The 23,466-nt window shown below is 45.4% G+C and overlaps 1 long non-coding RNA gene and 1 gene segment (V, D, J or C); both read left to right on the forward strand.

Moving 5' to 3' along the window:
• The first annotated feature begins 681 nt into the window (after positions 1–681).
• LOC118981401 (immunoglobulin lambda variable 2-8-like) lies at positions 682–1,195 on the forward strand. The segment is given in 2 exon segments: positions 682–742; positions 855–1,195. Coding segments are annotated over 2 exon segments (387 nt in total).
• Positions 1,196–5,730: 4,535 nt separating this feature from the next.
• On the forward strand, positions 5,731–23,466 carry LOC118981452 (uncharacterized). The gene is made up of 4 exons (XR_005065345.1): positions 5,731–5,814; positions 5,931–5,988; positions 9,957–9,960; positions 23,455–23,466. It is a non-coding gene; the product is annotated as an uncharacterized LOC118981452 (long non-coding RNA).

Raw genomic sequence — 23,466 nt, forward strand, 5'->3', positions numbered from 1 at the left:
GTCCAGATGTGCGGATGTCTTTGCTGTGCTTTACCCTGGCAGGTATTAGGTCCCAGAGCCTGGTTCCAGCTGAAGTCCTCCAGAGGGAGAACTCAGAATTAGAGTGTCCCCAATCTGTACTGCAAGACAGGAACATAAATGTCCCCAGGTCTCAGCCTCAGAGCAGTGCAGAGACGGAACAGGTAGAATGAAGAACCAAGCTACTGAGGAGGATAGGAAGGGGGTGAGGGATGTGAACAACCACCAGCTCTGCCTTCGGTACCTGAGAAGAAAACCTGTTAGATTTCTCCTAACCCCGGCCCTTTTGGACCCTGTCCTCACCCTTCAGTTATGCAGAACAAAAATAAAGTACTGAGGTTTCCAGTGTATTTAGCCAATCGAGCACATCGAGAAACCTGCAGTTGGGTGGATGGGGACCTTTTAAGTTGGACTGCATTTTCTGGGCACTTTGATGGCTCAGTTTTAGAAAATCCATGTCAAAGGTACTGAATGCCTCAGATTGGCTCTGCTCCCCAGGATGCAAACTATCTAGAACCAAGGGTCAGGTCAGACTGAGGTGAGGAGACAGAAAAAAGAAGCTGATTTGCATGGAGGCCCCTCCCTCCTCTGAGGCAGGATGACAGAATAAGAAAGGTGTGGAGGAGCCAGGCCCAGGGTTGGGGGCCCAGAAGGCAAGGTTCTTGGGGGATCTCCACCATGGCCTGGACTCTGCTCCTTCTCACCCTCCTCACTCAGGGCCCAGGTGAGACCTACAGGACAGGGACCCTGGGGACATCTGGCCTCCTTCTTTGTACAGCTCTGCTTTCCTGGGCCAGCACTGAAGTGACCTCTCAGTGTGTTTTTCCTCTTTTCAGGATCCTGGGCCCAGGCTCCCCTGACTCAGCCTTCTTCAGTGTCCGGGTCTCCTGGAGAGTCGGTCACCATCTCCTGTGCTGGAAGCAGCAGTGATGTTGGGTATGGTAGCTATACAGTGTCCTGGTACCAACAAAAACCAGGCATGGCCCCGAAACTCCTGATATATGATACCAGCAGTAGGCCCTCAGGGATCCCTGATCGCTTCTCTGGCTCCAAGTCTGGCAACACGGCCTCCCTGACCATCTCTGGGCTCCAGGCTGAAGACGAGGCTGATTATTACTGTGCTTCATACAGGAACCCTAACAGTGTTCCACAGTGGTACAAGTTCATGGGGAAGTGAGACCAAAACCCGCCCTGCACTCATAGGCTCTCTCCTCACTCTGCAGATGCTGCCTCATCCCTGTGCAGGGAGCTCATGCAGCAAGGCCTGGAGAACTCCCTTGATACCCAGTGACATCTCCTCTCCCAAAGCTTCAAAAATGCAGGGTTTCTTTCACATGGTCAGAATTCTCCCACTTCAGACCTAACAGGGTCAGCTCGTTCTTTTACGTGTTCTCCTCTCACACATGAAATCCAAAGGAATTTCTCTCTCTGGTTTGTGCCTTTGTATGTGTTTCTTGGACCCAGGAGGGGATTCATTCCAAACCCTTCATTGTAACAGCCCCTGGGAGCCCCACCCTCTGCTTCTTGTGTAGTTTTCCCACAAAACTCTGGAAAATGTCATTTAAGTCCCTTAATTTCCCACACCCTTGCAGACTGGCATGGACTGAGTTCCCCACAAATGGTGTTGGAATGAGAACAAAGAAGTTTTTTTTTCTTCCTACATTCTTTCCTCCCTCCTTAACTTCCTCAATTCCTTTCTTCCCTTCCTCCTTAAGTCTGTCTTTTCTTGCCCTGAGTATTCCCAATAATGAGAAAGTTTTCCTGTGGGAATTTGAGTGAAAGATTCTGCCTCTCTCAGATTCACCCCTCCTCTCAGACTCCTGAGTGATTCTGCTACAAGCAGCACTGCAGGAGAAATGTCTTCCCATTATGCAAGGATGTTTCCTAATGGCTGTTTGGTTCCTCAAGACATATCTTGGGCCCAGGCAGGTGTAGCTCAGTAGATATACTGCTGGCTTGTGAACTGAAGATTTGTCGGTTCGATTCCCAGAGTATGCGCTGGCCAGGTTGCATGTTGGTGGTTTGTAAGAGGCAACCACACATTGTTGTTTCTCTCCTTCTCCTTCACTGTCCCTTTCCCTCTCTCTAAATATGAATAAAAGTCATTTAAATATGAAAGTCATTTAAATAAATATGAAAAGTCATTTTAAAAAACAGAAAAGAATATAGTATGGATGTGGCTTTCCAGACTGTGTGATTTTCATGATGTTCCAGCTTCTTTGTATCTGTGATCCTGCTTGCAATGAGTCACAAAGCACAAACACACATAACTCAGGCCCAGAAATCACTGACCATCGAATGAGCTGAGCTTAGGAGCCAGAAGATGCCCTGCAGTGACCTCATCATCCCAGGTTGTGAGAATTCTCTCACTTCAGCCCTGACAGCTCCAGATCTTGAAATTGACATCTATCTTCACCAAATCAAAATGGGTGGTCATCCTACCTGAAGTCACATCTTTGTTATATTCTGCTCTGTTGAAGTTACTTGTTCAGAATTTTTCCAGTTACTCCTTTCTTTCCTCATTAGGAGTCAGTACCTTCATGCTTTAATCATCCAGGCTGCCACAGTGACACAGGTGGACCCATCCCCAGTGGGTCACAGCACAGTGGGAAGGGGTCTCTGCTATTGGAGATGCAGGATCAGGTTCTGAGTCACAATCCTGTGTCTGTGTAATGATGGTAACAGGGTGAGCGGGTTGATAGGGTGCGTGTGTGACAAAGTCCTTGTGCTGAACACCAGTAGAAAGCAGAGTGACAACTGCCCTGATCATCCTCCCTGGCATCTTGGTCATGTCTTTCTCTCTGAATTTAACAGCAACACCAGTATTTTATAATTTATGTCGATGTACATAGGGTGTAAGAGCCCCCATTAACCCTTCCAGTGTTTCTCATCTAAGGTGGGACCTCTATTTCTCTTTTAGAATTAAGTCACTATTATGTAAGAAGTGGATTACAAGGAGAGCCAGTAGCTAGATGTGTGTTGAGTGAACAGGATCTCTCTAACATGATTTCCCTGGAGCAAAAACGCTGCTTATTTCTTGTGTATTTAGAATGAATACGAAAGGGACAGACCCTTTAATTATCTCAAATAAGGCAACAGAATACCTGTTTGTCTTTTTCATTTGCAGATGGAAACGGTCATTTTTGATGGAAGAGATTAAACATGCTCTTCATGGTACGATGGTCAATATATCTGTATATGTTTTTCTCCTAGATGTGGACAGAGACTCAGCAGCACAGGGCAATGACCTTTCATGGGTCCACACTGTGTCTGTGTCAGGTGCCACACTTTTACCCTGTATCTCTTTGATATATTTAATCTTTTCTATTGCAATTTTAAAAATCTTCAGCTGAGGATATTTTTTAATGGATTTGAGAGAGAGAGTGAGGATGAGAGAGAAGTATCGAACAGACGCTTCCTGCACACATCAGACCAATGATGGAATCTGCAACAAAGTCACCTGCTCTGACTGGGAATCGAACCTGTAGCTCTTCTGTTATGGAGCAGTGATCCAATGAATGGAGCCACCCCAGCTAGAGTATGATTGCCTTTTTAAATAAAATCATCATATTCATTTTGACCTGAAAGTATGGATTTGGGAACAAATATAGGGTTTTTAAATTTGTTTTCTTCACTTTACAGATTATTCATCATAGTTGCAAGTGTTCATTTTGCCTTCTTCGGTGGCCGTCATGTGTAGTATTCCTATGTCAGTACTTGTCATGCTGTCATGATTTACAGAAGGATTTTAAATGATAGGAACACGACTGCAGCATGAAGGCTTGGAATTGTTCATTGTGTTAGCAGAACCTGAACCAGATCAAGGAGGAACCCAGTGAAGATCAGAGGTTTGTTTCTTGCTGTGGTATGTAGAGAACTGGAATGGAACCAGTGGGCTTCTCCATGGTTTCCCAGGACACAAGAATGAAGTCTACCTGATCCACAGGTTAAGTGATGGATCTCTGAGCAGGTCATTGATTACTGCCACTTTACTATTCTGTTACACAAGAGACATTATTCTCTATATCACATCGTATAGCACATACAAGGGTGCAGGACCCCCACTGAAATGACTGTCAAATAGAAGAGTGTCACTTCCTCCCACATCCGAGTCCCTCTTCTCCAGTTTCTGAGGCTGCCATAAGTCTGTGCTCTCCCTTGGCCAGAATGTCACATCTATCAGCTCTTCACAAGGCCCATGATGTGGAATGAACAATGACACTAAAATAGTGTCCTCTGGGCAATTTAATCATAGAACCTCCAGTTATTTTCTGAGAACATTTCCATTCCAATCAGGCCAGGATCAGTTATTCCTGACTTATCTGATTGCCACATCAAACACTTTCCAGTAAAAGTACACAAAACCAAGCATCTCTCTGTGTATCTGGGAGATTGTGCCTCATGAATTCACAGAGCTCTTGGGTGAGGTCATCTCTGTGTGTTAGATAGGGGTCACGATTGAGGACACTGTGTGTCCCATGTGACAGACAGACACCCTCTGAGGACAAGTGTCAGATGGGCTCTTTGCCAGTCCTGACTTGTCACTTTCCAGAATCACAAACACAAGAACCAATGCACTCTTTTCCATTTGGTGCTAATCAATGTTACTGAGCTCTCTCTCTTTCATGGGGATCTTGTATTTCATCACTGTGGAAAGTCAACCTGCCTTCCCTTAGTCCCATTTTTTTCCTTCATTTTTCCCTTCTGGATTAGATTTTATATCAAGTCTAATATTTCATGAGGAAAGGCCAAGAACTACCCCAGAAGCACTAACCCTGTGATTAGATGAATTAGACACAAGCTCAATGATCCTCAGGGGAGGATCTAGACAACCTTGTTGATCAGGTGACCGTCCATACTAAAAGAAGAGGGATACAGAGATAAATGAGCTCAGATGAATGTAAGGGTTTTCTAGAGACCTGTTATTGAGCTGCATGGGAATAAAAAGAGGAGGAGGGGAACAGAGGCGATTTTCTAGCTCCCACTCAACTGCCTTCTCAGGTGCATAGGTTGAATCATCTATGCCCCCATGAGAGGGCAACGTTGTTTGAACTGGAGGAAGGTACTTACCAGGACTGTATAGTTTTAATAGACTTTTACCCTGACATTCTCCTGAGTGGATCATTGAGGGTGAGGGAGTCCTGTATGTGTTGTGTCTCAATTTTTCTACTTCTACAAGTGACAATAAATGTCCCTCAGTAGCAGACACTGTAGAGACTTGAACAAAGAATACATGAGGACTCATTTCAAATGAAGGGCTGCAGGAAAAGGTTGAGGAGAATGAGAGATGCCAGCTTTGTCTATGGTCCTTGGATAGTGGAGTGACTGGATGTTTTTCTAGCCAACTTCAGACTTTGTCCTAACTCTCCTCCCAGATGTCTGGCAGGGAAAGTTTCTGTATTCCTCGCCAAAGAACCCCCTATCTTATACAATAGGAAGGATAAGAACACCCAGGTGAGCTCCATTTCCTAGGCACTCGAACAATGTTCTCAGTGTGTTGTGAGGGAGAGAATAAATCATGTCAAACCACCAAAATTCTCTCAGATTAGCTGTGCTGTCTGGTAAGCAGAAAGACTGGTAAGTCTCTATTAAGGGTCAGGTCAGAGTGGGATGAGGAGAGGCAGGTGCAGGAAACAGGTTTGCATGGAGGCCACTCCCTCCTCTGAGGCAGGAAGGAGGGATAAGAGAGGTAAGAAGGAGCCAGGCTCAGTGTTGGGGTCTCAGAAGGCAACACTCTTGGGGTCTCCACCATGGCCTGGTCTCTGCTATTCCTCACCCTCCTCACTCAGGGTTCAGGTGAGGTATCCCAGGAGGGGATCATGGGGACAACTGCACTGATACTTTGTCTCGTCCTCAGACTCAGGCTAGCCCAGCACTGAGGTGGGCACTGAGTGTGTCTTTGTTCTTTTCAGTTTCCTGGGCCCAGACTCCCCTTACTCAGCCTCCCTCAGTGTCCAGGTCTCGTGGACAGTAAGTTTCCGTTTCCTGTGCAGGAAGCAGCAGTGATGTTGGGTGTGCTACTTATGTCTCCTGGTACCAGCAACAACCGGGAATGGCCTCCAAACTCCTGGTATATTATGACAAAAATTGGGCCTCAGGAATTCCTGATCACTTCTCTGGCTCCAAATCTGGCAACACGGCCTCCCTGACTATCTCTGGGCTCCAGTCTGAGGATGAGGCTGATTATTCCTGTGCTTCATCTAGGAACCCTAACAGTGTTCCACAGTGGTGCACGCTCATGGGGCAGTGAGACAAAAACCTGCCCTGTGCTCAGAGGCTCCCTCCTTGCTCTGAAGCTACTTCCTCATCCCAGTGCAAGGAGGGCTCATGCAGCAGGGCCTGGAGAATTTCTTATCTACCTGATCCTATCACCTAAACCAAAGTTATGAGAATTCGCTGTGTTTTTCTTTTTCTTTTTTTCAGTTGTTCTCCTCTCTCACATGAAATCCAAAAGGAAACTCTCCCTGTTTTGTTGTCTCTGCAGGTGTTTTCTGGATCCAGAAAGCCAATCATCCCAAACCCTTCATTGTAATAGCCACTGGCAGTCCTGAGCTTTGCTCCTTGGGCAGCTCCCCCATGGTCCTCTGAGAAATACTCACTTTAAATCCGCTGGACTCCCACACCTATGTGGGCAGACATTGATTCATGTCTCCACACATGATGTGGGAATGAGAATAAGATTCTATTTCCTTTTCTCCTTCCTTCCTTCCTTTTCTCCTTCCTTCCTTCCTTCCTTCCTTCCTTTCTTCCTTCCTTTCTTCCTTCCTTCCTTCCTCCCTCCCTTCCTTCCTTCCTTCCTTCCTTCCTTCCTTCCTTCCTTCCTTCCATCTCTCCTCAATTCTTTCTTTCTTTGATCGCACTATTCACCATAGGAAGAAGTTTTGAAGTGAGAATTTGAATGAAAGACTCTGGTTTTCTCAAAATCTTCTCTTTCTTCAGATACACAAATGCATCTACTGGATTCGCCCATGAACTCTCATCCCATTCGTGATGGTATCATTCTAAGTGTGGGCCCCATTCCTTAGTCATCCCTAAAGTATGTGATTTGCGTTATGATCCAACTCATTCTAGCTGTGATCCCATCTACAATAAGTCACAAACCACAGATAACACATCATTCTCAGGCCAAGAATCCTTTGACCATTGACTGAAGCTGGGCTTAGCTGCCAGAAGACCTGGTGCAGTGTCCTCAGTACCCAAGGTTGTAAGAACTCTCCCATCTTCAGCCCTGGCTATGCCACATCTATACAATGACGTCGATCTCCATCAGAATAGGGTGGGTGGTCATCATACTTGGAAGTTACGACTTTGTCACAATGTTCTCCATTTAAGTAACTTGTTCACATTTGCCGGTTACTTTCATCTTTTCCTTTCAGGAGTCAGTACCTTCATGCTTTAATCATCCAGACTGCAAGAGTGACACACGTGGACCCTCCCAGCTGAATCATAACACAGTTGGTACGGTCTCTGCTATTGGACACACAGGATAAGATCCTGCGTCACAGCCCAGAGTCTGTGTAAGCTAGCCACATGGTGAATTTGTTTGTAGGGCATGTCTGTGATAGTGTCCTTTTGCTGAACTCCAGTCCACAGCAGAGTGGCAACTCTGATCTGGTGATCGTCCATGGCATGTCAGGCATGTCTTTCCCTCTGATTATCATAGTAATGCCAGTATTTATGTTATTTCAACGTGCACAGGATGGCAGGATCCCACTGTAACTCTTCAGCTGTTTCCCATGTAAGGTGAGGCCACTGTTCTGTTTTGAGAAGGTAGTCCCTCTTTTTTACGAGGGCTATTACAAAGAGAGCTAGTAGCTAGATCTTGAGTCAATAGGATTCTCTAACTTGACCTTTCTGGAGAAACAAGCACCCTTTGTTCCTCGTGTATTTGGAGTCCGAGACTGCAGGGACAGCCCCCTGCATTATCAGGGATAAGGCAACAGAATACCTGTTTGTCTTTTTCAGAGGAGGAAGGAAATGGTCATTTTTGATGGGAGAGATACGGTGTGTTCTACATGTCACCGTGGTCAATATTACCACCAATGTTTTCTGTAGATACACTCAGGGATTCAGCAGCCCAGGGCAATGACCTTTAACAGGTCCCACACAGTGTCTGGGTCAGGTAGCACTCTTTTCACACTGTACTGCTGCTGGATATTTAACCTCTTTTCTTAATTGCAATTATTTTTAAATCCTCAACTGATGTTATTTCTCCATTGATTTTAGAGAGAGAGGTTGGGAGAGAGGAAGGCATAGAGAGAAGCATCCATTGGCTCTTTCCTTCCTTCCTCCTTCCTGTACATACCACACTGGGGTTTGAACCTGCAACCTAGACTTGTGTCCTGACTGGGAATTGAACTTGTCACCCTTCTGTTATGGAAAGGTGAGCCAATCAACTCAGCCACACCTGCCAGGGCATAATTGCCTTTTTAAGAAAAATAATCATATTCATCTTGATCTATGGAATTGGGAATAGATATTTGATTATTTTAGTTTATTTGCATGGCTTTAATGGTTATTAATCGTAGTTAAAATTATACATTTTGCCTACTTTGGTGGCTGTCACGCTCAGTAGTTCTATGTCACTTTTTGTCACCTGGACACACATATACAGAATGATTTTCAATGAAATGGGCATTTCTGCAGCATGGGGGCTCTGAGTTGTTCTTTGTACTAACAGAATGAGGAACAAGCACTAGTTGGGAGCTAGTGAAGATCGGAGGTTTGATTCTAGGAGAGAGAATGTGGATGACTGGGAAATAGCCAGACGGGACTCATTGGTTCCCCCAGGAGACAAGGATGCAGTCTACTCAATCTACAGGTCCAGTGGATAAGTCACTGAACAGGTCATTGATTACTGCCACTTCACTATTATCTCACTCTGCAGACTTTATTCTCTACCTGATGCATTAGAGCATGTGGATGTATAGAGCACCCCCACTGAATCAACTATGACAAACAGAAGACTGTCATACCTCCCACTCCTCATTCCCTCTCCCCAATGCCTGAGGCTGCCATGAACCTATGTTAGCCTTTGGCCAGGGTGTCACCTCTTTGTTGTGATGCAGTATAAATAATGACACTAAAATACTTCTCTGGCAGCACTTTTTCCGTAGAACTTCCAGTTCTTTCCTGAGGACATTTCCATTCCAACCTAGCGGGGCACACTCAGTCCTCATTCGTCTATTCTTCCAATCCAGCTCTTTTCAGAAAAAAAATATATACCAGGCCAAGCAGGTACATGTGGATGAGGGAGATTTTGCCTCATGAAGTCACACATCTCTCAAGTGAATTCATCTCAATAGACCATGTTTGGCGCATGATGAAGGACGGGCATGGTGTGTCCATATGATGGACAAACACACTCTGAGGACAGGTCCTGGAGTTGGGCTCTTTGTCAGTCCTCACTTGACACCTCTCAGAATCTCTAACACAAGAAGTCCCCTTCCTGCTTTCTATCTGGGGTAGTGAATCCCACTGAGCTCTCTATTTCATGGACCTGTTGTATTTCAGCTTTGCGGAACTCAATCTGTCCTCCCTTTGTCTCATTTATTTCCTCCATATTTTCTTCTGGATTTGATTTTATTTCATGCTTAATGTTTTCTGATCAAAGGCCAAGAACTACTCCCAGGAGCACTAATCCTACAGCAAACTGGCATAGAGAAAATCTCAAGGGTCCTCAGGGGAGGATCTAGACAATCTTGTTGAGCAGGTGACCTTTCATTCTAAAGGTAGAATCATATAGAGATAAATGAGCTTGGATGGATTTTAGGGTCATCTAGATGCCTAGCACTGAGCTGCATGGGAATAGAAAGAGGAGGACTAGAACACAGCCGATTTTCTAACTCCCACTCAACTGCCTTCTCAGGAGCATAGGTTGAGTCATCTTTAGCCATGAGAGGGCAACGTTGTTTGAACTAGGGGAAGGCACTTACCAGGACTGTATAAAGTTTTAATAGACCTTTACCCTGATGTTCTCCCTAGCGGGTCATTAAGGGGAAGGGATGTCCTGTATATGTTGTGTCTCAATTTTTCTACTACAAGTGACAATAAATGTCCCTCAGTGGCAGACACTGTAGAGGGTAGGACAAAGAATACATGAGGACTCGTTTCCACTGAAGAGCTTCAGGAAAAGGTTGAGGAGAATGAGACATGCCAGCTTTCTCCATGGTCTTTGGATAGTGGAAAGACTGGATTTTTTTCTACACAAATTCAGACAGTGCCTGCAACTTCCTTCCAGATGTTTCAGAAGGGAGGTCCCTGTATTCCACACCCAAGGAGCACCTTCACTCATTCTAGGAAGGACAAGAATATCCAAGTTGGCTCCATGCCCTAGGCACTAGAATAATGGTCTGAGCGAGTTCTGAGTGAGGCTAAACCCTGTTAAACCATCTAAATTCTCTCAGATTAGCTGCACTGTCTAGTGAGCAGAAACATCTATATCAAGGGTCAGGCCAGAGTGGGGTGAGGAAAGGCAGGTGCAGGAAACAAATAGGCATGGAAGCCATTCCTTCCACTGAGGAAGGAGGAGGGGATAAGAGAGGTTTGAGGAAACCAGGCTCAATGTAGGGGTCTCATAAGGCAACACTCTTGGGGGATCTCCACTATGTCCTGAGCTCTGCTCCTCCTCACCCTCCTCATTCAAGGCTCAGGTGAGGCCTCCTGATAGGGGACAATGGGGACATCTGCACTGATTTTTGTCTCCTCTTTAGGCTCATGTAGACCCAGCACTTAACTCAGCACTGAGTGTGTTTTTGTGTCTTGTCTTTTCAGGTGCCTGGGCCCAGGGTCCCCTGACTCTGCCTCCCTCAGGGTCTGGGTCTCCTGGACAGTGGATCACCATTTCTTGTGGTGGAAGCAGGAATGATGTTGTTGCTTATAAATGTGTCTCATGCCACCACCAACAACTGGGCATGGCCCCGAAACGCTTGCCCTATCATGTCGCAAAGAGGGTCTCAGGGATTCCTGATTGCTCCTCTGATTCCACGTGTGGCAACCCGGCCTTCCTGACCATCTCTGGGCTCCAGTCTGAGGACAAGGCTGATTATTCTTGCTGTGCATATACAACCAGTAGCACTCTCCACAGTGGTTCAAGTTCATGGGGAAGTGAGACCAAAATCTGCCTTCTGCCTTCAGGATCCCTCCTCGTTCTGAAGATGCTCCCTGCCCCTGAGCGGACGAGGCTCATGCAGCATGGCTTGGGGTTCCCTTTCTTCTCATCTCCTCTACTGCCATGAACTTCAGACAAAAACACTCTGTCATGAATTTTCAGGGTGTCATGTCAGCTTCCTCTATTCCTGTGTGTCCCCAGAGGCAAATCCCTCTCTACATTGTCAGAGGCAGAGTGAAGCACACACCTGCTTGGTGCACCTCCTGCTGTTTTCAGGGAAATCTGACTTTAAATTTCTCCAGTGAAATTGAGGAATTGAGAGTGCTACTGACACAGCTACTCCCAGCCCTGGATTCATTTCTCTCAGGACTTAACTGTGATTGAAATAAACCTATTATACTGATCAGGGGGTAGCCATAGAACAGACTGTTCTAACAAACTCATGGAAGATTCTTATGTTAAAAGTTTCCTTATGAGTATTTTAAACACATCAGCAGTCACAGCTTCTGCTTAATCAGGGAATGACCCTGAAAACAAGAAATTGGGTGAGTGTCAGCCGCAAACATCAGATGCTTCCCCACAGGTCCCCTTCCCAGACATCAGCTGTGAAGATGCAGACGGGGCTTGAACACCACATGATGATGTCCACAGGAGGTGACACTGAACCCACACACAGAAACTGCACACACCTCACCAGGAATTCCTCAGTTCCCCTCTCCCCACAGTTGCTGTATGGAAACTAGCCAGGATGTCTGAAAGGCTAAGATGAGCTTGGAAACAACAGTCCCTCATCTTCCAGGTTCCCGGCACCTGAATAAAACCACTTTCTCTTACACCAGCTGCCCTCTCAAGTACTGGCTTTCGAAGCAGGGAGCAACTGGACTTGCATTTGGTTACAAATTGACTGTCATATTCAACTCTGCATTCGCCACCTTCTAGTCACAATAATTCCCTGTGGGGGTCATTTTTCTGAACGTCTATTCCCAAAGCAACAGCACCTGAGAGAATGTCTGCGCATTGTTGAGAGAAAACAAGCAGAACACGTTTTTCTTCTCATTGTCCCTCATCTTTGACTGAGCTTGGGGCTGAGCTTGGAGAATGGGACTGGCAGACTCTGTGGTCTGTAAGAGTATATCTGCTCCTTGCTCCTGCCCTGCCCCGGCCCAGATCCCTGAAGCAATGTCCGGGACACAGCACCATTCATAAACTGTCTCCTCATTACAATGGACTTTTAAAAAAATGGACTCTTTGTTCCACAAGGGAAGAAACAGCAGGTTGTCCTTGATTCTTCGAGGAGCTTCATGTGTGGCTGGCTTCCATAGGAAACCTGCCAGGTTGCTACCTGACTACGACTTCTGATGAACCCCTAACTACACCAACTCCTAAATGTCTACACAGGATTTTGTTGAATTTTCTGAAACAAGCCTGAAACTCCAGAATTCCTGATAGAATGACTATGTCTTCCCAGTTCTAGAACTTTCCCAAACTCTACAGAGTCAGTCTAAGCACTGGCCTCATTATTGGGCAAACCAGAATAGATGATCACCTTCCCTGATAACTTTCTCATAATGTTCTTCTTCATTTCTGTTCTAATCTTGGCCCAGCTACCTTCTCTGATGCCCCCGCACCCAGTAAATGACCAGCACCTCAATCATCTAAGCAGCTGAGTCACCAAACAGTGAGCAAGGGCCTCTGTTCACAGAATCTGAACATCTCAACTCATGGCCCCTGGGCTGTTTCAAGCTGGTCAGAGGCAGCACCTGCTCACTGGGCGTGTGTCTCTGAGGAGAAACCCTGTAGGCAGTGGTGGGGCCATTGAGTTTTTCACCTGTGCCTGGGAGCCATCAGAGCTCCACAGCTGTGGTAGGGTTCCTGGACATCTTTACAAAGTGAAGACAACCTGTGGAACGGGAGGATGTTTGAAAACCATGTATTCCACCAGGGGCTAATATCCAAAATCCGTCAGAAAAATACATTTCTAATGTGTTTATGGCCAGAGGTAGGCTTGGACTTGGAGCCAGTCTCTCAAGAAAGGAAGGGCCCCATGCTTCCATGCAAACTGTAAATTGTGGGGACACTTTCTTCCTTCATGCTTGCATTCCAAAGATCTGTGACTCAGGTCCTAGAGAAAGACACCCCTGGTTGTTAACCCACATAGGGGCTTCTTTAGTTATTTTCTAGATTTACATAAAATTTCAAGAGGAGGGGAAAGAATTTACAACACAAATTTTCTAACCTGAATGCCAAAAAACAGGAGAGGATGGCTTCCCTTTTTCTTTGACTAGGGAACACCCTCCCTGATAAGATTTTTATTTACTATTACACCATCAGATCACATTTAGAAAAGAATTCATTGGGGGGACTCACGTAGTAGGGAGCCAGGCATCACTGTAGTCTCATCTTTGAGTGTCTGAAGGATTCCACGCTGACAAGCATGTTCCCTGATTGTCGCTTGCTGTGTGGACATGCCCTGGACATGCTGCAGAGGACAGTGAGAAAGGAGGGCCCTCTGTTTTATCAGAACAGCATGAGGTGGGGCTTTGCCCTTGAGTTTGGCTCTTTCTCTTTCTTTTCCAGGTACTTTGTTCAAGGATTCCTGGTGAATTTGTTGCCATGGACTCCAAAAAGCCCACAAGGGCAGTTCTTTCACCTTTTCTTGTGTTTGCTCATGGGCACTTTCTCAACTTCTGCATTGATTCTGCCTCTCTGTTCTAGGTAAGAGAAAAGAAAAGCATTCAGGTACATTTCCTTGTATGTTTCTAAATTTCTTTTATTGAGAGCATATCATACCTGAAGTAGGGTGCATGAACAATTTAGAAAGAACAACAAATGGAAGCTACTTCTACCCTCCTGTACCTCTACTCACTCAGAATACATGGGTCTATCTACCGACAGTGACTAGTGTCCTGCGTTTGGTGGTAGTCCATTCTTTGCTCTTCTCCATTTTCTTTCCACCGAATTATCATCCTCAAACAATTTGTAAGTTCCAAGCAGTGAGTAGAAAGCAACATATCAGCTGTTGGAGTAAAAGGACAATGTGCCTATCAGATGGGGCCCTGGGAGACATTGACCTTGACAGAGGCTCAGAGTCAGTGTTGGGGAAGCCCCCTAGGGAGTTCACTGGATTCCTTTCTGAAGATGATAGGCAAGGCCAAGGGGGAAGAGAAGGGGTCCCAGAGTTGGGCACATGGCCTTCCTAAGTAACGAGCAGGCACTGGGTCTCCAGCAGGAATATTGTCAGACGTTTTCTGCTGCCTGACTCAGCACATTTTCCCAGCCCAGTCTGCCATCGCTCCTCTGACTGGGGAGAGAGCGATTTAGCTGTTGCTGATGAGGAAATTAGTGCACGACTCATGTTGAGATGACCGTAGTTCACATCAGAAAGTGCAAAGAAGAGTCCAGGCCAAACACACAAACATTTCAGGACACTCCCATTGGTGTCAACACTGTAGACATATCAGGTTCCTCAGGGATGAGCTCTGTAGTGTCTTGAGGAAGAGTATGGAACAAAAGGATCTACAGAGGGAGGCTGTTATAGGGTGCAATGTCTCTAAAGCACAAGCCTTCTCATTATGATACCCCAGTTGCAACCATACTTGGACGCCTCTCAGCCTGAGTTATGCCCTTTGTTGTTTGTCCAGACAGCGCTGGTCAGGGGAGGGGCTGGAGAAGTGTGGTGTGTTCGCCTTAGTGCCAGCAGGGAGTGCGTCTGGAAGTTTTTTGCTTGTATAACATCTACTCACTCCAATTTTTTGTTTTCCTCATTCCCATCACTTCTACATTCACAACCCAAGGAGGATTCTCAGGAGATAAAATCCCATGGTTGGTATTTTACTAATGAATGAAGGAATAGTTACAGAAGCCAAAGAAGGGTCTTGAAAAAGGTCCCTGGAAGAAAAAATTGGGTAAATTTGCCCTATGGTAGTTTGTTTCTTTTCTTTCCATTTCCTTTTTTTCTCTCTCTCTTTTTTTCTTTCTTTGTTTTTCATGTTTCTTGTGCTTGGGGTTTGTTGAGTTTCTGGATTATAGTTCTCTTTCTATTCCTCTGTGTCTCTCTTTAGCATCTTCAATTTTGTATGTATTAGGCACTTGAAGTACCACTTCAAATTTAAGTTCACAGATATATTTTGATTTCATTTCTTTATTTTTTCTACATTTTACATTGTACAATTTCCTTTGCAGTGACTTTGAAGTCACTAGTCTTTTGTTTTCCAGTCTGTAGTAAATTCCATAGAGTGTAGTTCCTTTGTTTTTGTTTCCTATTTTTGTTTCCTTATATCTTGTACTTCTCAGCTGAGATGTTCTATATCTCTGCTCATTTTTAGAGGGTTTCCCCTTAATTCTTTCATCAGCTTTTAAAAGGCTGTTTTAAAGTGTTTAGGGGGGGGACTTCCTCCAAGATGGAGGCATAGGTGGAAACACTGTGCCTTCTCCCACAAACAAGTTTGAATACAACAAAGGTTTGGAGAAACAAAGACACAACCAAAAGACAGAAAATTGAATTATACAGAAGTCCGGCTACGTCTTACCGGTCAACTGGTACGGTAAGAGGGGCGGAGCCAGCAGAAAGCAGGGTGGAGCAGGACAGGTCCCCAGACCCAGGCGCGCAGGCAGCCTGGAACCAGTTGGGGTGCAGGGCAGACTGTCGGAGGGCGCACATTCGCGCACAGTGAGACAGACCACGCAGGCCCTAGGGGGCGAGGGCTGACGGCGGTGGCACACTGGCGTGCAGTGGGACAAAACGCCTGGGCCCAGTGATGTCAGCAACTATGACATCGCATCGGCTAGAGGCAGACAGGACGCCATAGTCCCTCTTTGACCCTGCCCCCACATAGAGCATCACAACCCAGCGACTTAGTTGCCCTGTTCTAGTGAACACTATAGGGCTCTGATCCTGCTACGGAACAAGCACAAACAGCCCAAAAGATGGTGGAAGAAGAACTCAAAGTTTCAGAGCCAATAACTCTAAGCGACTGAGAAATTGCCAGCCTCTCAGAAGCACAATTCAAGACACTATTTATCAGGATGCTCACAGAACTGGTAGATTATAGTCACAAATTAGAGGAACATATGAAGGCTAAATTAATTGAAATGAAGGGAGATGCACAGGAAACCAATAGTGATGGAAAGGAAACTGGGACTCAAATCAATGGAATGGACCAAAAGGAAGAACAAAACATCCCACCAGAAAGGAATGAAGAAATGAGAATTCAAAAAAATGAGGAGAGGCTTAGGAACCTCCAGGGCATCTTTAAACGTTCCAACATCCGAATTATGGGGGTACCAGAAGGGGNGAAGCAGCAAGAGATAAGGGGACAGTCACCTACAAAGGAGTACCCATCAGACTGCCATCTGTTTTCTCAAAAGAGACCTTATAGGCAAGAAGGGGCTGGAAAGAAGTATTCCAAGTTATGAAATCCAAAGCCTTACAGCCAAGATTGCTTTATCCAGCAAAACTTACATTTAGAATGGAAGGACAGATAAAGTGCTTCTCAGATAAGGTCAAGTTCAAGGAGTTCATCTTCACCAAGCCCTTATTCTATGAAATGCTAAAGGGACTTATATAAGAAAAAGAAGATGAAAAATATGAACAGTGAAAGGACAGCAAACACACAGTTATTAAAAACCACACCTAAAACAAAAGCAAACCAAGAGGAGAGCTAGATCAGGAGTGGAACCATAGAAATGAAGAACACATGGAGGGTTAGAAACAGGGGTGGGGTGGAAGGGAGAAGGGGGGAGAAGGCACAGAAAATAGCATAGATGGTAGGTAGAAAATAGATGGGGGGAGGGTGAGAATAGTGGGGGAAATATAGAATCTAAAGCAATTGAGACACGTGGTTATAAACTAAGGGGGGGAGAATGGTGGGGGAGGGAGTGTGCGGGTGGAGGGGAATGAAGGCGGGGGAATAGAACAACTGTAATGGTATAATCAATAAAATATATTTTAGAAAAATAAAGTGTTTGGGGGAAAATTCCAGGATACCTGTCATAGTGGGGTTAGCATGTGGTCAATGTCTTTTTTAGTCAATCGAGATTATCTTCATGGTTTGTGTGTAATTTTTAATTCTATCTCACATATATCCACTGTTACATTACGATATGAATTAATGTGTCTTGTTTGAAATGTTGATTTTTTTAGCTGGCTTATTGTGTTGTTGGGTTCAGGTTGCCTGTTCCCAATAGCATGTAGCCACTTTTCTAAAAGCTTCCTCACTCATTCTAACTGTGCTTTTACTCTCCTTCATCACTTGGAGGCCCCAGCCAACTGAGAATTCAACTGATATCTCAGGTCCATGTTCCCACAGCCTTGGGATTGGGCGTTGACCAGCCTATGTCAGGTAACACATGTGCATCAAATTCCTGAATAGTTTTCTCTCTGTATTCCTGTTACCAATATTCTTGTTTACTCACCTTTGAATTCTTTCAACACAGTGTTGGTTGTGTTTCAGGGAGGAAGGCATGGACACGTGTGTTCACTCACTTTTAATTCAGCATCTTTTTTTAAAAAATATTTTATTTATTTATCTTTAGAGGGGAAGGGAAAGAGAGAGAAAGGAAATATCAATGTTTGGTTGCTTCTCGTGCATCCCCTGCAGGGAACTGGCTCCTGCCGGAAACTGGCCTGCAACCCAGGCATGTGCCCTGACTGGGAATTGAACTGCGATTGTCTGGTTCACAGACCAGCGCTCAATCCACTGAGCTACACCAGCCAAAGCTTAATTCAGCATCTTAAACTGCTCCTGCCGAGGTGTGTGGTCTTCATTCTCTATGTCCCCACAGGATCCTGGGATGCACTGGGGAGCAGCTCTTGCTCCTGTGGAAGCAGGTCACCTGAGGTGCCAAAAACAGTGACACCATATCACAGCACCAGGTTGGGAAGAGGCAGAAGTGACCTTAAGATTTGAGGTTCTGTTATGAGAGATGGGGGAGGAGAGAAAGGGAGGGAGAGGGAGGGGGAGGGAGAAGGAGAGAAGTGCTTTCACAGACTTTGCAGGAAATAAATTTCTGTGGCTGACATTTCACTAACAACTGAATAGTTACTGAAGCATAAGGAGGGTTCTAGAAGGGTTTCTACAAAAACAAGATGTGGACTGGGTGGTTCCTGCTTTGGTCTTTTTCATGGTTCATGTGCTTGGGCTTGGGTGAGCTTTTTGAATCTATGGGTTTATATTTTTTTTTAAAATTTGAATATTTTTGATCATGGGATGTTCTCCTGCTATTTCTTCAACTTTTGAGACTCCTTTTGCATGTTTACTAATTCTCTTGTTACCTTACATCTCAGTGATTAGATTTTAGTTTAAAAATGTGTGTATATTTTGAATAATTTCTGTTGAAAAGCTATGCTCTCATAGTTACAGAAGATTATCTGTGATGGAGAAATGCCATTCCTGCCATCTAGTGTAGTTTTCCCTTTTAATGGGTTCATTTGTTATCTTCATTATTTTCTATTTCTTTACTAAGACTTTCCATTCGCATTCATTGCAGGAGGGATTTCTTTACTTAGGCCATCGGTGTAATAAGAGCTTAGTTTTTCAGTCTTGTGTCAGGTAAGCCCAACATCTGAATCATTTCTGAGCTATCATCGGTTGATCGTCTTTTCAACACTTGCTGATGTCCGGTTCCTCATATGTCTAGTAATTTAGGATTCTCTTCTGGATCTATCTTATATTATGGAGTGAAACTATGGATCTTGTTAAATGTTTTGTTGCCTTTTTTATTTTAGAAGATAATCTGCATTTGGGTTTGGCTGACAAGTTTCTCTCATTCATCTGTGAATGGGTGTTCAAATGTCCATTCTATTTTAAATTTCACCAGCACTACATGGATCCACGAACATTTTGCCCCAACCCAGGGGCCTTCATTGAAACTAGGCGGCCAGCTGCCTCTTAATTCTCCTCCAAAATCTGTCTTTGAAGTTTGGGGTTCAGTCCACACAAGCACACTTCAGAGGTGGGCCCAGAAGTTCAGGAGCCATTGAGAAGGTTGTTTTCTCACGCTTTTTCTTACCACTTTCTCCCCAATCCCCAGATCCTGCTCTTAGCTTATCCTGCCCTTAACCAAGACCTCACCCTTGGTGTACTCTTGGACATGTCTGTCACTTGTCATGTACAGTGGCACGCAAATAGTTTCCTCAGAATAGTCACACTCTATAGAACTATTATCCCAATTCTTGAGTGGACATTTCTGTTTCCATTCTTGGTAGAATATGTCAGGCTTAATTGGGGTCTGTACCCCAAACCCATCTTTTCCCAGAAAAGCCTGTGATCTCTGTGTGGATGGAAGACATGTTACCTGAAGAAGGGGCAGAGCTCTCGGTGAAGTGGTTTCATTGGGCAGGGATGAAGGCTACTTACCCCCTGTGACAGATGGACACTCCCTGAGGGCAAGTGCCCTAAATGGGGCCCTTGGAGCAATCCTGACCCCATTCTCTATTTCAAAGCTGCTCAAACACTGGAGTTCCACTCTTTCTGTTTATTGCATTATTTTCAGTCCTAGTGGACACAGTCTTCTCCTTTTGGGAATATTTTTCCACATATAAAGAAGGCAATCGATCACTCTTCTCTTCATCTACCCTTCCAGGTGGGGTTGAAGATATCTCCTGTTTAATGTTTTCTCAGTCCTGAGGGGTCTGTGACCAGAAAGCCAGGACCAGCACAATGGTTCTGTGGGGCAGATCTGGACCACCAGGGACGGCAGGTAACACATTTCATTCTGGAAGAAGCTACTGACAACGCAATAGGACAGTAAACAGGACCAGGAGTGTTAAAGAACATCCCTCAACTGGGTGCATTTGAACATCTGATTAGCTTTATTACATGATTCATATACTGACCTGTATCCTGCCCAGTAGCAGGAAGGGCTTAACAAGGAGCATACAAAGTGGATGTTTTCTACAGGCAGAAAGAGGGTGGGACTAAGAAGTTAAAAGAATAGATAACTGCAGACGAGGGCTCTTTCCCTTTGCGGAAGGCAGGGTTCTCATCAGGCCGATGACCTAACCATCCCTGACCTTGAAATGCCAGACTGCCAGGTTTAAAATTCCATCCCTGAGGCAGCTGAAACTGCGATTAAGGTAGGCATTAAAATTTCCCTTGGTGACACAGCTTAGCAAAAGGGACTCTACTTTGGCCAGTTATTTCGTTTTTTAAAAATTCAGAATCAAGGGGCTTGGTGCTGAGTTGAGATGAAAACTAAGGAGCCTGGGCTGTGAGCAGAGCGGGNGGGGGGGGCGGGTGTTAAGCAGCCTTCCTGGTATACTCTACCTCCATGAGGTATGTCACTCCAACATGAGCCACAAGGTGGCAACAAAGCCCAGATTTGCAAGGGCTTTGCTGTGCTTTACCCTGGCAGGTATTACGTCCTGGAGCCTGGTTTCAACCTCTGGAGTAGGTCTAGAGCAGTGCAGAGACGGAAGACATAGGATGAAGAACCAAGCTACTGAGGAGGATAGGAAGGGGGTGAGGGATGTGAACAACCACCAGCTCTGCCTTCAGTGCCGGAGAAGAAAACCTATTAGATTTCTCCTAACCCCAGGCCTTCTGGACCCTGTCCTCTCACCCTTCAACTATGCAGAACAAAAGAAAGTACTGGGATTTTGGATGTGTTTAGCCAATTGAGCACATCGTGAAACCTGCAGTTGGGTGGATACGGACCTTTTAAGCTGGACTGCATTTCCTGGGCACTGTCATGGGCTCAGTCTTCGAAAATTCATGTCAAAGGGACTGAATGCCTCAGATTCGCTCTGCTCCCCAGGATGCAAACTATCTAGAACCCAGGATTAGGTCAGAGTGGGATGAGGAGACAGAAAAAAGAAGCTGATTTGCATGGAGGCCCCTCCCTCCTCTGAGGCAGGATGACAGAATAAGAAAGGTGTGGGGGAGCCAGGCCCAGGATTGGGAGCCCAGAAGGCAACCTTCTTGGGGGATCTCCACCATGGCCTGGACTCTGCTCCTTCTCACCCTCCTCACTCAGGGCTCAGGTTAGACCTCCATGACAGGAACCATGGGGACATCTGGGCTCCTTCTTTGTACTGCTCTGTTCTCCTGGGCCAGCACTGAAGTGACCTCTCAGTGTGTTTTTCCTCTTTTCAGGATCCTGGGCCCAGGCTCCCCTGACTCAGCCTTCTTTGGTGTCCGGGTCTCCTGGACAGTCGGTCACCATCTCCTGTGCTGGAAGCAGCAGTGATGTCGGGTATAGTAATTATGTCTCCTGGTACCAACAACAGCCGGGCATGGCCCCGAAATTCCTGATATATGCTACCAGCAGTAGGCCCTCAGGGATCCCTGATCGATTCTCTGGCAGCAAATCTGGCAACACGGCCTCCCTGACCATCTCTGGGCTCCAGGCTGAGGACGAGGCTGATTATTACTGTGCTTCATATACAAGCAGTAGCACTCTCCACAGTGGTTTGAATTCATGGGGAAGTGAGACCAAAACCCACCCTACACTCGTAGGCTCTCTCCTTACTCTGCAGATGCTGCCTCATCCCTGTGCAGGGAGCTCATGCAGCAGGGCCTGGAGAACTCCTTTGATACCCACTGACATCTCCTCTCCCAAAGCTTCAAAAATGCAGGGTTTCTTTCACATGGTCAGAATTCTCCCACTTCAGGGCTGACAGGGTCAGCTCTCTTTTTCACGTGTTGTCCTCTCACACATGAAATCTGAAAGGAAAATCTCTCTCTGGGTTGTGTCTTTGTATGTGTTTCTTGGACCCAGTAGGGGACTCATTCCAAACCCTTCATTGTAACAGCCCCTGGGAGCCCCACACTTTGCTTCTTGTGTAGTTTTCCCACAAAACTCTGGAAAACTGTCATTTAAGTCTCTTAATTTCCTACACCATTGCAGACTGGCATGGACTGAGTTCTCCACAAATGGTGTTGGAATGAGAACAAAGAAGTTTTTCTTTTCTTCCTACATTCTTTCCTCCCTCCTTACCTTTCTCAATTCCTTTTTTCCTTCCTCCCTAAGTCTGTCTTTTCTTGCTCCGAGTATTCCCAATAATGAGAAAGTTTTCATGTGGGAATTTGAGTGAAAGATTCTACCTCTCTGAGAATCACACCTCCTCTCAGACTCCTGAGTGATTCTGCTACAAGCAGCTCTGCAAGAGAAATGTCTTCCCATTATGACGGGATCTTTCCTAATGGCTGTTTGGTTCTTCAAGACATATCTTGGGCCCAGGCTGGTGTTGCTCAGTGGATTTAGCGCTGGCCTGCGAACTGAAGATTTGTCGGTTCGATTCCCAGAGTATGTGCTGGCCAGGTTCCATGTTGGTGGTGTGTAAGAGGCAAACACACATTGATGTTTCTCTCCTTCTCTTTCTCTGTCCCTTTCCCTCTCTCTAAATATGAATAAATTAAAAGTCGTTTAAAAAAAACAGAAAAAGATATAATATGGATGTGGCTTTCCAGACTGTGTGATTTTCATGATGTTCCAGCTTATTTGTATCTGTGATCCTGGTTGCAATGAGTCACAAAGCACAAACACACATAACTCAGGCCCAGAAATCACTGACCATTCAATGAGCTGAGCTTAGGAGCCAGAAGATGCCCTGCAATGACCTCATCACCCCAGGCTGTAAGAATTCTCTCACTTCAGCCCTGACAGCTCCAGATCTTGAAATTGACCTCTCTCTTCACCAAATCAAAGTGGGAGGTCAGTATACTTCTGTTGAAGTTACTTGTTCAGAATTTTTCTAGTTACTCCTTTCTTTCCTCAGTAAGAGTCAGTACCTTCATCCTTTAATCATGCAGGCTGCCACAGTGACAGAGGTGGACCCATCCTCAGCTGGGTCACAGAACAGTGGGAAGGGGTCTCTGCTATTGGAGATGCAGGATCAGGTTCTGAGTCACAATCCTGTGTCTGTGTAATGATGGTATCAGGGTGAGTGGGTTGATAGGGTGTGTGTGTGACAACGTCCCTGTGCTGAACACCAGTAGAAAGCAGAGTGACAACTGCCCTGATGATCCTCCCTGGCAACTTGGGCATGTCTTTCTCTCTGAATTTAACAGCAACACCAGTATTTTATAATTTATGTCAATGTACATAGGGTGTAAGAGCCTGCCTTACCCCTTCTCGTGTTTCTCATCTAAGGTGGGACCACAATTTCTCTCTTAGAATTAAGTCACTATTGTATAACAAGGGAGTTATAAGGAGAGCCAGTAGCTAGATGTATGTTAACTGTATTTCTACCTATTCCCATCTCCTTTCTCAAATCTTTGAAAATACAGGGCTTTTTTTTTTTCAGGTGATCTCTCCCACTAGAAATCCTAGAGGAAACTCTTTCTCTCGTTTCTTGTGTTTGCATGTGTTTTGTGGATCCAGAGGTCACTCATTCC

This window comes from Sturnira hondurensis, unplaced genomic scaffold (genome assembly GCF_014824575.4).
Source record: "Sturnira hondurensis isolate 20B ecotype Veracruz unplaced genomic scaffold, ASM1482457v3 Scaffold0001932, whole genome shotgun sequence".
Classification (NCBI taxonomy): domain Eukaryota; kingdom Metazoa; phylum Chordata; class Mammalia; order Chiroptera; family Phyllostomidae; genus Sturnira; species Sturnira hondurensis.